The 15,550-nt window shown below is 41.5% G+C and overlaps 1 protein-coding gene across 2 annotated transcripts in view; it reads right to left on the reverse strand.

Annotated features, from left to right (window-relative positions):
- XPC (XPC complex subunit, DNA damage recognition and repair factor) overlaps window positions 1-15,533 on the reverse strand; it is a 41,726-nt gene extending 26,193 nt beyond the window's left edge. The window contains exons 1-6 of one of the 2 annotated variants that reach the window (XM_028518663.2): window positions 15,312-15,533; window positions 8,682-8,877; window positions 6,923-7,041; window positions 3,250-3,373; window positions 2,101-2,185; window positions 318-475 (exon numbers count right to left, since the gene is read on the reverse strand). In XM_028518663.2, the coding sequence (XP_028374464.1) occupies window positions 318-475; window positions 2,101-2,185; window positions 3,250-3,373; window positions 6,923-7,041; window positions 8,682-8,877; window positions 15,312-15,414 (785 nt within the window). In that variant the 5' untranslated portion in view covers window positions 15,415-15,533. The remainder of the gene's footprint in view (window positions 1-317; window positions 476-2,100; window positions 2,186-3,249; window positions 3,374-6,922; window positions 7,042-8,681; window positions 8,878-15,311) is intronic. The other variant, XM_036030744.1, reaches the window with a different exon arrangement.
- Window positions 15,534-15,550: the final 17 nt, after the last annotated feature.

Here is a 15,550-nt window from a genome sequence, read left to right on the forward strand (position 1 = left end):
CTCTACCTTCCCAGGAGCTTCCCAGACCCCACAGCTGAGATAAGTGTCCCAGCTCCATGTGCCCACAGTCCCCAGCATACCTCTTCCAGAGCACTGGTCACTACTCTAATTAACTGGGTGTATTTGTCACCTTGACCAACCTGGGAGCTCTTCCAGGACAGAGATCATGCCTGACATTTCTCTACGGTCAATGCTATGCCCACTGTCTGGCTTACAGGATCACCTCAGGGGATATCTGTGGAAATGACTTGCACCCAGCCTCTGAGAGAGACACAAATCCTACACAAAGGCAGTGCCACACAGGCCAGAGGCCATACCATTTCACCAGGTTTGACAGGTAGCAGATATCCATGTCTTGAGGAGGCACTCTGGTGAAGTGGGTTGGGATGATGGAGAGGCTAATAGCCTGCAGATCAGGCTGGTTGCAGATGCTATTTCGATAGAAGCCATTTGCCAGCAGGCACAGAAGGTGAACCTGGGAAGAAAGACAAAAAGGAAGACATGGAAGAAAGGCTAAAAATCAGGTGGATTTTTGCTGCCAAATTAAAAGACATTTTGTGGACAGGAAATATTTGTTGTCATTTCTACATACAAAAAAAGTAAAAATACTAACATTGGCCATTTCCCAAGATTTTTGTCTCCCCCCCTCTTCTATCTAGAGATTCATTCCCTCAAAGAATCCCGAATCTCAAAGTTCAAAATACAAACTTCTTTTCTTCCAAGAGGCCTTGTGTTTTAGAGATATATACCGAAGGGACTATGGATGAAATGCTGCAATGTCTGGGGTTTGCTCAGGAGTGTCAGGGAGTAGTGGAAACTGAGTAGTGGAAAAGAACAGTAGGACTGCTCATGGGCTAGTAACTGTCAAAGCCAGGGGAGAGCATGGGCTCACTGCACAGCTGCCGGCACCTCTGTGTGTGCTTGAACCCACCCTGCTCTGCTCTGATCCCGCACCAGTCTCACATCTGACCTCCATGCCCACCCTTCCTCAACCTACTGAAATCATCCTGTGACTGTCGTCTCCTTCTTTCACACATAGATCTGCATCATTTTCACTTCAAAATTGGTCTTCCTTCCCACTCATAGCCTGCCTATTTCAATCAATGGCACTGCCCTTCGCCCCTCACTTAAGCTTCAAATGTTGGTCTCTTTCTTTCTTCTCCAATATCAAGAGGTACGAGAATCACAGCTATCTCATTTACTCCCCAAGGCTGCTGTGAGGAGGGCATCACGCCAGTTCCCGTCTCATCTCCTCTCTGTTCTTGCTATGTGCACATTTCACCTCTAGGTTTCTGTGGCTGCTGTGGAGTGTCTCCTCCATCCATCCTGTCACCACCTTCTCTGCTGCCCACTGCCAACTGGAAGAAAAACCAAAGTCCTCCCTGGCCGCGCTCTTGTCTGGCCTCCAACACACACATCCTCCAAGATGTGGGCAAACTAGTTGCCCACGCCCCATCCCCTCTGGAACTTGGTGAGAGTGATCCTCCTAGACTCCGTCCTCTCCCATCTCAACATGCTGTCCTTTCTCCTAAATAAAGCCTTCCTCAGCTATCTGCACCCACACTAATCTCTTTCTTTCTTCCAAGTCTTGAGTTTCTCTGTTTTGAGGTCTTTTTTGTTCCATCTTGTGAGATCAGAAACCCTTTAATAGAAGGAAATAAACTTTATACAAGTCTCTCTCCCCATATGCCAAGAACCTTGCTAGGTCCATAAAACATGTTTAATAACTACGATGAAGTCAAAAGCCAGAGACTTCAGCTGAGATCAGAATTAGTGTTATTAAATAGTTGAAAGAAGAGATGGACTGTGTCTGTTATTTAACCCCTGCTCCATGCCAGGTACTGCGCTGTGCACCTTACACGTGTCATTTGCTTAATCCTCACAACCACCCTCCGGGAAAGACACTACGGCTACCCCCTACTTCAAGGATAAGGGAACTAAGACTCAGAGAGAATAAGAAACTTGCCAAGGTCACATAGTGAGTAGGAGATTCAGAAATAAGACCTAGGTTTCACTGACTGGGAACCCAAGTTCTTCCCGCCACAGCATCCTGCCCCAACACAGAGGAATGCTGTCTTTTCCCGTCGTTCCTGCCCTCACCTTGTGTGTGTTCTCGTGGACTTCCTTACTGAAACGCTTCATCAGCCTCCGAAGACTTGTCTCAAACTCCATTTGTATTTTTTCACTGCAATGAACATTGAAAAATCTGAGAATGAACTGGGGAATTGGAACCTGACTCCATCCCCCAGTTAATTCCTTTTATTTATAATGGCACATGAATTGTTCTCCTTTTTTTCCTACCCAAGGCTGTGATACTTGAGTAAATTTTTAAAAAGCTACCCTTTTTCTGCATACCTTTCTGCTCCTTCTCACCTGCGAATTTTAGCTCAGGACTAAATTAATTATTATTAAATTTATTTAGCTCTGCCCATACTGCCCTCCTCTAAACCTGCCCCAAATCATAACTCATGAACATGAGTCAAAATTCACCCCCTCCAGGAAGTCTTCTCTGACTGTCTGACTTTCCAACTACCCAGTCCCTCCTTAGCAAACACCACCTTTATATTCAGTTAATGTATACTCATTTGTATTATGCTATTCTGGTGTAAAATCTCTTTCATGTCTGTGTCCCACTCACCTTTAAGAAAATTCGATGCTTCTTGAATGACTTCTATTATCTTCCCTATACATGGCTAATAACATGCCCATCAAACAGTGGAACCCTTTAACCAATAAACTAGCAGGTATTATGCTCCATGTTCCCAAGCCGCCAGAAGATACAGAGGTACTGGGGACACTGGGGTAAAATGGGGGCTCCCTACCACAGAGGGCACTGTTTCAAGTCTTGGAGAGTGACGTGGTGAGGAAAGCATGACTTCCTGAGTCAGCCTGACAGGGACTTAGAGCTTGGCTCATCCACTTACTGGTGAATGACTCCTGAAATTATATTTAACCTCTCTGGGCCTCTGGCTCCTTCACATACTGCTTTAAAGACTGAGTAAGATAAGGACAACCTTGTCACAGAGAAGTGGTTCAATACAGAGGCATTTTCCCTCCTCGTCTCCTGCCCCAGCCAGAACATGAAGGTTTCTCATTCAAGTCATAAAGGTGAGCCCAGGGTTCTCCCACCCGAGGTTCCCACCTTGCTACTCAGCCCTGACTTCCTAGTGTCTCTCAGAAGTTTTCATTAAGTAACAGTTGTTGCCAATGATAAGTGACAGCAATCTAAAAGCAAGTGCCCAATCTTACCTTCTTTCTCTTGCTTTCGCCTGCTCCGGTGTTTCAATCTCTATCTCCACTGGCTTCATAGGCAGGACAGACTGAGAGAAGGCTGCATTTTCTCCCACACCACCTGGCACAGGCTCACTAAGTTCTATCAACAGTAATTTAAAAAGTCAACAACAACAACAATAATAATAATGGCTACTGTAATGAACAAAATCGAGGTTCTGATGGGAAGGAGGAAGTGAGAAATAGATGCAAGGTTGACAACTAGAGAAAATAAGTACTCCTTCTATACTTTGAATACCTAAAAAACAAGAATAAAAACAACCCCCACCGCCAGGCATTGTGCTAAGAGTTTTACATTTATTTGTTTCATTTAACCCAGAGAAAAGTAGTCCTGAGAGTACAGAAGGAGGAAACAAAGTCACAAAGATATTGAGTTGAATTAGATACAGGCCCCTGCTACCAAGGAGCTGACGCTTGTGTGTTTTAGTAGATACTTACTCTTTTCATAAAAAAAAAAAAGGCAAGTGAGAACAATTCCTATCTTTTCATTATTATATATCAGTACAATTTACTTTGTATGAAGTAATGATTTAGGTGTCTTTCAGTCTTAGTTACAAACTTGTAATGACAAGGAATGCATCTTTTTCATCTCTTTATCCCCTTCACTGCTCATCAGCACTAGCTGAAATAAACTGAATTTGCTGAAATGGATCTGTGCACTTTGGTAGCAAAGGGCTCTTATAAAGAAGCTTTGGGCTCAGAAGCAGTAACACCTGTTTTGCAATGAACACACCTAATGATAAGATTTTGGTTTCTATATACCAGTCCTCACTAAAATGAACCAGGGCTTCTTGAAATGAACCAAGAGAAACAAGGTTGATTCCAGGTCTGGAACAAGGAAAGTATAAAGTGAGCCTAGAACACCTTGTTGTGCCAGAAAACACACATGTTCTCAAAAACTAGTAGGCCATGTCATAAAGGCATGGTAGGGAAGCTACCCTAACGAGGCTTTCACTAGCTGAACTTGGGACAACCTGAAGCTTAAAAAGATAATTGGTAATATATATAATTTGTAAAAAAAAAAAAACTTTAATAATACAACTCCTTTACAGATCACTCAGGTATTAAATGTATATAAAATGATAGAATCCAATAATTATCGTTTTGCAATCCTCAATATAATAATTTTTGATCTAGTCATGATCATTAATGCATTCTAAAACAGCTAAGTAAAAATTATTGGGGAACAAGATAATTGCTGAGAATCAGAGCATTACCCCAGAGATAGTTATTAGAAAGGGAGAATGGCTCAATGTCACTAGCCATCAGAGAGATGCAAATTAAAACCACAAGGAGATACCACTTCACACTGGTCAGAATGGCCATCATTAATAAATCAACAAACAAGAGTTGGTGGGAATGTGGAGAAAAGGGAACCCTGGGGCACCACCGGAGAACGCAGGCTGATGTGGCTACTGTGGAAAACAGTATGAAATTTCCTCAAAAAATTAAAAGTGGAACAGCCTTCTGACCCAGTGATTCCATTGCTGGTAACATCCCCTAAGAACCCCAAAACACTAATTCAAAAGAACTTATTCATCCCTATGTTCATTGCAGTGCTATTTACAATAGCCAAGTGCTGGAAACAGCCCAAGTGCCCATCAGTAGATGAGTGGATTAAAGAACTATGGTACATTTACACAATGGAATACTATACAGTAGAAAGAAATAAGAAAGAATTCCTACCTTTTGTGACAGCATGGATGGAACTGAAGACCATTATGCTAAGTGAAATAAACCAGGCAGTGAAAGACAAATACCATATGATCTCACTTACAAGAGGAATCTAATGAACAAAATAAACTAACGAGCAAAACAGAACCAGAGACCTGGAAACATGGAACGAACTGACAGCAGCCAGAGGGGAGGGGGGTGGGAGGGAGGCAACGGTGGAAAGAATGGAAGGGACTAGTCAAAGAACATGTATGCATGTATGGGTGACACACAGATGTGGACAACAGTGTAGGGAGGAGAACAGAGATAGCGTCATGGACACAGAGAGCGTTTTGATGGTTGCCAGATGGGAAGGGGGAGTGTGGGAATGGTGAAGAGGTGAGGGGATTAAGAAGTACAAATAGATACAGAATAGCCACGGGGATGTAAAGTACAGTATATAGGTAACAAAGGAGCCAAAGAACCTACACACGACCTATGGATGTGAACAATGGCGTGGAGACTGCCTGAGGGAGTGGGGGTGCTGGCTGGAGGGGGACAGAGTGGGGAAAAATTGGGACAACTGTAATAGCATAACAAAACATAATTTAAAAAAGTTTAATCTGAGCCCTGGCTGATACAGCTCAGTGGATTGAGCCCGGGCTTCGAACCAAAGTGTCGCAGGTTCAATTCCCAGTCAGGGCACATGAGCTGGGAATTGAACCTGCGGTTGCAGGCCAGGACCCCCAGCAACCGCACATTGATGTTTCTCTCTCTCTCTCTCTCTCTCTTTCCCTCCCTTCCCTCTCTAAAAATAAATAAATAAAATCTTTAAAAAAAGTTTAACCTAAATTCAATCAAGACTCTGGATTTAATTCACAATTTATAAGAAATACACGGGACACTGAAACAAGTGTGACATCACCATTAGATATCTAATGATTCATCAGATGAAACCAGAGCCTGAGATACTCTACACAACAAGAGGCTAGAACTCTTCAGTCAAAAAGGCAGTGTTATGGAAAACTAAAGGACACTAATGGAGGGCGGGGGTACTGTTCTAGAATGAAAGAAACTAAAGAGACAACCAATTCAAGGCTTACACCTTGAACAGATCCTAGATTAGAACAAAAGGGGGAAAACGGCTGTAAAGAGTATTTTTATAACAGCCAGGGATTTTTCTTTTTCTTAGGAGTGACAATGGTATTTTACAGTGTAGCGGAAGGTCTTATTCTTAGGAAATGCACGGTGTGGTATTTATTGAGAAATGAAGTGTCAAAATGTCTGTGACTTACTCTCAAATGCTTCTACAACACATACTTACTGAAAGATGGCAAAATGTTAGTTAGTGAATCTAGATGAAGAGTATATATACTATATTTTCGACTTTCTTGTAGGTTTGAATATTTTTCAAACAGACAGCTGGGAAAAGGTCATGCCTGGCAACAGGATTCAGGGATGATAATGTCAGCTGGTTATGTGAGTACGTGATGCACTAGGCCTGTTACATCTGCAACTCCCCCACCCCTCCCACAAGCCCAGAGCCTAGCCTGCTCATAGTAAGCATTCAGTGTTCATTGAATGCTAACCATGAAGAAAACCAGCTCAGACAGGTGGAGTTACTTCCTCGCACAGCTGTTTGAGGGGAAAAGCTGGGCTCTGACCCCAGGTCTAACTCTTTAAAAATCCGTGTGTGTGGTTTTTTTTAAGCCTCTACTCTTTGTAGAGCTATATTGCCTCTTTACTTCATAATCCACTCCATTAACAGCCAGCAAAGGAAGAGCATATTCAACCTGCTCTAGTAACCTGGTGTTGAATTTTTCCTTATATCAAAAGCAAGTCCCTACTACAACCTTATCTTTGACCTTAAAAAGTTTCTAAAGAAAACAACAGGATAGCAATCAGTGACATGACTCCAAACAGAATTAAACAGAAAACTAGGATCAGATGGTTCCAAAAGCAAAGAAAGATACTTCACCTTCGACCTCTTCCCAGTCATCTTCACTTTCCTCCTCGTCGTCTCCTTCGTGGCTGTCTTTGTCCACGGCCGCCTCTCTCTGCGGATGGTGCCCCTTCCTGCAGGCACTTGTAAAGTCCCTGTATGAAGACCACAGGAAGGAATGAAGAAGGTGCAAACATCCTGGTATTACACTTAAACTACATGGAATTTTAAGGACTTCTATTTATTGAAAACCTGTTGCAACTATATCTGTATGCAACTATTTAAAGATCACTTGTGAGCTCAGAGCCTCATTTGCTCCATCAGCATGAGCCTCAAATTCTCATCAAGATGTGCTCAGGTCAGTCTGAGACAGACGTGCTGGCGAAACAGAAAGAGCCCTGTAACCCTACAGCCTAGAGCTGTGTGAAGGAAAACTTAGCTGTGTCTGGAAATGGGATAGGAAAAGCTACAAGAAAACACAATATAACATGAATTCCAGAAGTAAAAGCTGTGATGTGTGTGTATATACAGTCGGGTGCCAGAAAGAAGAAATGGTAATTTGCACTTGCTGATCCTACTACGGGCCAACTCAGGAGGTCCCCCAGCCCCAGGAAATATGACATAAGGAGACTGAAGTAGAAGTGTAATTTACAGAAAAGTGGGGATGTGACTGTACATAGGTATGTCATAAATAACAACATAAACCAGGATACCTAGCTAGGTAAGTAGATAAGTAGTTAGCTGCACATCAGTTCAAGACTAAATGGTGGCTAGTGTGCAATACAGGTTTTCCTCATCTTATGATGGGGTTGCTTCCCAATAAAACCATCTTAGGTTGAATATATCTTAAGTCTGGCCCTGACTGGTATGGCTCAGTAGGTTGGACATTGTCCTACAAACTGAAAGGTCCCCAGTTCCATTCTCCACCAGGGAACACACCCAGCTGCAGACCAGGTGCCTGGCTGGGGGCATGTGAGAGGCAACCAATCAATATTTCTCCTGTGCATTGATGTAGTCTCCCTCTTTCTCCTTACCTTCCCCCCTCTCTAAAACTAAATAAATAATTTCCAAAAAAAGAAAATATCTTAAGTCTGTGGATGGCTTCTGATCTTCACCTTCAAAGTGAAAGAAAGCATTTCAGGTAGGAGGAGTATATGAGCACAGCTCAGAGATGGGAAAGTATGATCATGGGTCTAATGATGGTAGAAGTCCTGCTGGGCGGTAGAGTGTGCTTGAGGAGAGTGGTATGAGAGAAAGCTGGAATGGCAGGTAAATATATTTTACATGTAGTATCTTTGAGTAACAGAAGAACACAGGACCAGGAATCAAAGACCTGGGTCTCACCTGGTTTTTCCCACTACCTGTGTAACCACAAATAAATCACTTTCTGTAAGCTGTCGCTGTCCTCACCTGAAAAGTTTGGGAGGTAAAAATCTATAATCACTAAGATTCTTTCTAGCTGTTACTAGCAGTCTGAGCTCTATCTAGAAGAGTTTAAAGATCCAGTCTTCCCCTGGCTGGTGTAGCTCAGTGGATTGAGTGTGGGCTGCGAACTAAAGTGTCGCAGGTTCGATTCCCAGCCAGGGTACATGCCTGGGTTGCAGGCCATAACCCCCAGTAACCATACACTGATCTTTCTCTCTATCTCCCCCACTTCCCTCTCTAAAAAAATAAATAAATAAAATCTTAAAAAAAAAAAAAAAGATCCAGTCTTGTCCATGGACCCTAGTGATGAGCACAAAGAGTAGGTTTTATTAATCACACTTTCCTGATGGCAACAATCAAGACCTCTCACCTGAAATCTTCCCCATCACTGAAGTCTTCCTCCTTTACAGCCTTGAGGTTTTCAGACTTCACAGTCACCTTGGCCACTTTCTTTTTTGCTGGAGCATCTGCTGGGCCCCCAGGACCACCACGGCCCCTCTTCCTCTTCCCCTGTGAGGCTTTTGAGAGCAGACTCTCCTTGGGGGGTTTTTCATCTTCAAAGACATCTAGATGACCACACGAGACAGGTAAGGGACAGTAAGAACAGGTAAGGGACAACAGGAAAGGTAGATGCAGAGTGGTTTCACGGGCAGGGTCATGAAAACTCCTGTTCTGTAACTTCCCTCCAAACTGAATCTTCATTACCAGCTCACCATGCCATGTCTGGTCAACAACCAGCTTTCAGCCTCTTCCCAACTTCAGTCCAGCCTACACTGTGCTCCCAGCAAAAACCTGATGATCTTCCTTCATCAGCATTTTATTCTACTCCTCCTAAGACCACAGAGAGGCTCCCATATGACTCAAATAAAACCTAACTTCCAAATCTTAAATTTCTGTGAATATCCAACAAGAAAAATATACCAATCCATCAACTAACCCCTTGCTTATTTACTACCTGCGAAGACTATTAATTTTAGGGATAATCTTCTCCTATTAAGTGAAATGTTCTGAGCTCACAAATACAACCAAGTTTTACCACAATCTTATTTCTACAAATATGTATTTCCACTATCTTTCAAAATCAAACTCTGGCCCAGACTTGGTGTGGCTCAATAGGTTGGAGTGTTGTCCCGTACCTGAAATGTTGTGGGGCCAGTTCAATACCTGGTCAGGGTAGGTGCCTAGGTTGCAGGTTTGAGCCCCAGTCCAGGCGTGCAAGGGAGTCAACCAATTGATGCTTCTTTCTAGCACTGATGTTTCTCTCTCTCCCTTCCTCACTCTCTAAAAAAAGCAATGAAAGAACTGTCCTCTGGTGAGGATTTAAAAAAAAAAAAAATTAAACTCTGCTCAGAACAAATACTTTTAAAAAACTTTTCCAATCTAACCCAAATGGCACCTGGTACACTAACCACCTCAGCAAGCTTAGGGTCAGAATAAGATAGTAGTGATTACCTCTACTTTCTTAAAATAATTATTTTTTTTTTTGCTGAAGAGAAATATAAAAATGCATAAGATGTTGGTTTTAGTTAAATTAGGGTATCTAAACTATGGTTTGTCTATTAATATATTAATTTTTAATGAGCAAATAATTTCTAAATAACTTGGCAGAAAAGGACCTTTTCTATTTTGCAAATCTATTCATACAAAACAAAATCTTGAATCTGAAATAAATTTCCTTTGCCTTTTCCTGACTCTGCTTCAATTAATTTTGGAAAACAAAAATACTTTACCTAAATTGAGGTTCCAAGGGAGCTGCAATATTAACCTATGATAGTAAATCAATTCATTCCTTTCATTTATGGTTTGTCCTGCTGACTTTCTTGGGTTATTTATATTCCCCAAGAACATACCTTTGCATGGGAAAAAGACTCTCCACTTTGAGCTAAATATTGGGTTGGCCAAAAAGTTTGCTAAGTTTGTTCCTTATGATGGCTCTAGTAGTGCTTAGCTGTCTTTAACTTCATTCAAAACAATTTTGTTAAACTGCATTGTAACAGCTGTCATATCAGCATGCACTTAAAAAAACTTTTCAAAATTGGTGAATTTTTCTATAGCCATTTATTGAAGATGGAAGAAAATATACATTTTCAGCATATTATGCTTTATTATTTCAAGAAAGGTAAAAACACAACTGAAATGCAAAAAAATATTTGTGCAGTGTATGGAGAAGGTGCTGCGACTGACCGAACATGTCAAAACTGGTTAGCAAAACTTCTTGTTACTACTGACATTTTGGTCAAATAATTCTTTGCTGTGGAGCTGTTGTATGCATTGGAAGATGTTTAGCAGCACCCCTGGCTTCTACCCACTAGATGCCAATAGCAGGAGATAGCTGACATACTCAAAATACCCAAATCAATCAAGTTATTGGTGAAAATGAAAAATGTGCTTAAGGAAAAAAACAAATGGACTTTTGGGCAAACCCGATAAAATCATAACTTCATTTTAGTAAGTTTTACATTACAGGGGCATTTGTTTCAATGCTAGATAAAAATCACTGACCCAGTTGTTTCTTCCAAATGTTTCATAGAAGGAATTTATGCACTCCCATGTTTTAAACATTTCAGTGAAAACACAAAATATTTCAAAATTAGTTATGCAGAATCTAAAAACAGATTTCCTAGTCCAAGGCCAGAAGCTGCTTAAAAGTTTATGGCTCGACAGTTTCAGTAGGGTACCCTTAAAATCAGGACTTCTGTCTCTTACAATAGTCTTTAGCCCTCTGTTAATAAGCAAACATACAAAGTACTTCATTTTTACTGATGTAAAATGCAGGCGGGAAGATACTTCAGAGGCATTCTTCCTTCCTCACCAAACTTATCTGATTGGTTAAAAGGTGCTGTGTATTTTTGTGCTTTGAAGAGAGAGGTAGAAGAGTCAAAAGTGGGGAAAAGGAAACAAAAAACTGAATAAAAAAAAATTCATAATACCATTATTCATAGTATCTCAGTATTTTAAAAATCCAAATGTCTAACCATGAGATAATCATTAATTCCAGTACAGTCACACAATGAAATATAATTTGGTTATCTGTTAAGACAAAGGAATATGACCTAGGACAAAATGTTAACTATGCAAAGATGTTTTTATATTATGGATTCTACTATACAGAACAACACAAACCAGAAGTAAATATATTGGGTTGGCCAGAAAGTTTGTTTTTTTCCCATAAGATGGCTCTAGTAGTGTTTGTTTTAAACTTCATTCGAAACAATTTTGTTAGATTGTATTGTGACAGCTGTCATATCAGCATGAACTTAAAAAAACTTACCAAAATTGGTGAATTTTTGAGTACCCATTTATTGGAGATGGAAAAAATACACAATGTTTTCAGCATATTATGCTTTATTATTTCAAGCAAGGTAAAAACACAACTGAAACACAAAAAAAGATTTGTGCAGTGTATGGAAAAGGTGCTGTGACTGACATGTCAAAAGTGGTTTGTGAAGTTTTGTGCTGGAGATTTCTTGCTGAATGATGCTCCATAGTTTTGTAGACCATTTGAAGTTGATAGCCATCAAATCCAGACATTAATTGAGAGCAATCAGTGTTATACCACTTGGGAGATAGCCAACATACTCAAAATATCCAAATCAATGAAGTTATTGGTGAAAATGAAAAATATGTCTTTTATTTTATGGGAAAAACATATGGACTTTTTGGCCAACCCAATACCATTATTTAGTGGTGGTTATTTCTGCATGGTAGAAATAAAGATGATTTTTTCCTCTATTCTTTTTTTTAAGATCTTATTTATTTTTAGACAGAGGGGGAGGAAGAAAGAGGGAGAGAAACACCGTGTGGTTGCCTCTCGAGCACCCCCTACTGGGGACCTGGCCTGCAACCCAGCCATGTGCGCTAGACTGGAAATCGAACCTGCAACCTCTGATTCACAGGCCAGCACTCAACCATTGAGCCACACCAGCCAGAGCTCTCTATTCTTTGCAGGGTTTTTCGGTCCCAGAGATTCTAGAGGCTATTTTCCAGGACTCTCCATGATCTAGGGCTATCTAATATGGATAAGCAGCCCCCTTGAACTCAATGTGGTTATTTTAGCAAGGCAGGAATTACCACTGTGGTTTGCTTGGCCATCTATGGAGATTTAAGAAAAACACCTGCTTAAACCTATCAGCTGCCTCTCATAGCACTTGGTATAAAATACAAATTCCTTAGCTTGCTCTCCAAACTAAGGGTTATGCCCACCTCCCTCACCTCAATCCTTGCTCCTTATCCCCTTACTCACTGATCCAGCCAAGTGGCCAAGCTCATTCCTTCCTAAAAGTCTTTATTTATATTTGTTTGTATAATTTTTTTGAATTGAATTTATTGGGGAGACATTGGTTATTAAAATTATATAGGTTTCAGGTGTACAATTCTATAATACACCATCTGTATATTGTATTGTGTGTTTCACCATCCCAAGTCTTAATTCTTTGCAACCTAAGAATCTTTAAATGTTCTCTCTGCTTGGATCTCTTTTCCCCCAAAGCTTCCTATGAATGGCTCCTCCAGGACATTCAATAACTGGCTCAAAAATGTCACCTCCTCACAGAAGCCTTCATGACCACTGATTCTGACTTAGCTGCTTCTTCCTCAACCTCATGTCAGTTTTATGACAATAACCTGTTTTGCTTTTTTCATAGCTCTTATCATCATGGAAATTTATTTTTAACTTCTTACTGTCTGTCCTACCTACCTCCCCCACAAAGTTTACAAGCTGCCTGAGATGCAAGAACTTTGCCTGTCTTGTTCATTACTGTAATTTCATTGCATGCACTGAGGTGCTATTAAAACCTACACTGTTGAGCTATTAGAAATAACAGTCCAAAACACAACCACAGCAAACTCCAATCCCAGCAAAGATTCTAGCTCTTCAGATCCTAGAAGCTGCTTTGGGAAATTACTACTAGCTCCTTTGGCTAGCAGAGGTTTTTTTTTGTTTGTTTGTTTTTAAATTAATCTTCACCCAAGGACATTTTTTCCATTGCTTTTAGAGAGAGAGAGAGCAAGGAAGAGAGGGAGAGAGAAACATTAATTCGAGAGAGAAGCATTGATTGACTACCATATGCGCTCAGACTGGTGACAGAACCCATAACCTAGGTATGTGCCCTACCAGGAATTGAACCCACAACCTTCCAGTTCCAGGACAATGCTTCAACAGAGCCACATCGGCCAGGGCTGGCTAGCAGAGTACGAGTTAAGCTTGGATACATCCTTACCTACATTTAAACTGAACTAATATGAGCTAGCCCAACTGACTACCTAACATGGACCATGCCAAGAACTGTATATACTATCTCACTGAAAAATCACAACCACTTTGCAAGACAGTATTATGTTTCACAGACAGGGTTCAGAAAGGTTAAATTATTTGTCTAAAATAATTTTTCCAAGTGCGTATAATGACTGAATGTGGAGCTATACCAAGCTGGTGCCCAGGTAAAGTGTATAGCTGAAAGAAACGCTACCCAAGCAGGTAGCAGTTCTGCCAGATTAAGATTTTTAATTTTTGAATTATCACATATTCAGAATACATTCCTTTTAGAATTCTTACTAGCATACCACCCCCACTCTCACAGCCTCTTGCTAAATTACCCACCTTAAAGTCACAGATCAACTCCTTCAGAGAGCATTTCCCAATACTATCTTCAGTCACACCTGACTACTCCTTTGGAAGCCACAAAGCCCTGTATCTTCTCCCATGATATCACACTCTGCCTTGGGTATTTTTGTAAATGTCAACACTATTATACTTTAAGCTCCTCCAAGAAATCTCAATCTTCCATGTCACCTAGTTTGTGTATACCACACAGCTGGTACTCTGAAAATATTCAAATGTTGCACCCCTGTTGGTTATCTAGTCTAATCCATTACCTAGTTATTTCATTAATCTCTCCACAGCATGCATTTTGCAATTATTAACAATATTTACTGAGCACTTAGTATATGTGGGGTGAGACAATAGCAAAAATAAGATGCTTTCTTAAGCTTAAATTCTAGTAACATGGGCAATCAAAAAGGAAGCAAATAAATCAACAAGATTATTGAGGTAGCAACAGCCAAATCATGCAGGGACTTGCAGGCTATGATGAGGAATTTGGATTTTGTGTCAAGAGCAATGGGAAGTCACAGAAAGTTTGAAGTAGGAGCATGTTATGATCTGATTTTTTTTTAAGATCATCACTTGGGTTGCTGTGTGAACTATTTATTGCAGGAGGAGGAATGGGAATAGGGAGACCAGTAAAGGGGCAACTGTGGTCGTTCAACTAACAAAGTGATGGCTTGGGCAGGGGCCGGGGTCATGGAAATAAATAGAAGTGGAGAAATGAGATATAGCTCTGAGATTGAAGTGATAGGACTTGCTGATGGACTGGATGTTTGCGTTTAAGGAAAAGGAGGTGTTTGCTTTAACTAGTGGGTGATGGGATCATTTATTGAGGTGGGGAAGAGGCAAGTTGAAAGGGGAACACCAAGAGTTTTGCTTTGCCCATGACAAACATAAGAATAAGAAGCCTATCTGATATCCACGTAAAGTCAGGTTGGATCCAAATCTGAAAGTATGGGGTGAGCTTTAGCTGACGATATTATTCTGGGAGTGAGCACAATAACAGCACTGATTGTCCTGGTCCACTGTTTTCTGAGGACACAAACAGCTGCAAATCCCTTTTCTATTCAGCCCTTTGCATCTACTAGGAGGTCGGGCTTTATGTTGTGGGAAACAAAGACCAGAAAAGAGAATAGCAGGGGAAGTTCGTGGTTAGTAACCGCTCAGAGAGCATCATTCCTTGCCTGAGGACAGAGGCAGAGCGACGTCGGGGAGGAGCCGGAAGCAGCACAAACACCTGCCTCCGGTAACGTCCGCTCCTTAGCAAAGATGTGCGCGGCGCAGCCTCTGCTCTACATCTCCACCGGGTCGATCACCCCACTCCCCGAACCCAAGGCCTGCTGCCGGATCTCCTTCAGCGTCTCCCCCTTAAGCCCAGCTTGGCTTCGCTCTCACCTGCCTCCTTTTCTTCACGCCGGACAGTGCTCCTACCCTTGGCCTTTTGGCTGCGTGGTTCGTGCCCACTCGACTCTTTGCAGACGGCCCGCTTCCGGGCCATCTTGCCCAGGCAAAACTACTTTTTCGAGTGACGCACGAGGCTGCGGGAAGCCGCTTGAGGTCCGGCTACGCCCCGAGGTGGGAAGATGCCTGACCACGCCCCTGTCTTTTATATCCTAAGCCACGCCCCAAGACGA

This window comes from Phyllostomus discolor, chromosome 7, assembly GCF_004126475.2.
Source record: "Phyllostomus discolor isolate MPI-MPIP mPhyDis1 chromosome 7, mPhyDis1.pri.v3, whole genome shotgun sequence".
In the NCBI taxonomy this organism is placed as follows: Eukaryota; Metazoa; Chordata; class Mammalia; order Chiroptera; family Phyllostomidae; genus Phyllostomus; species Phyllostomus discolor.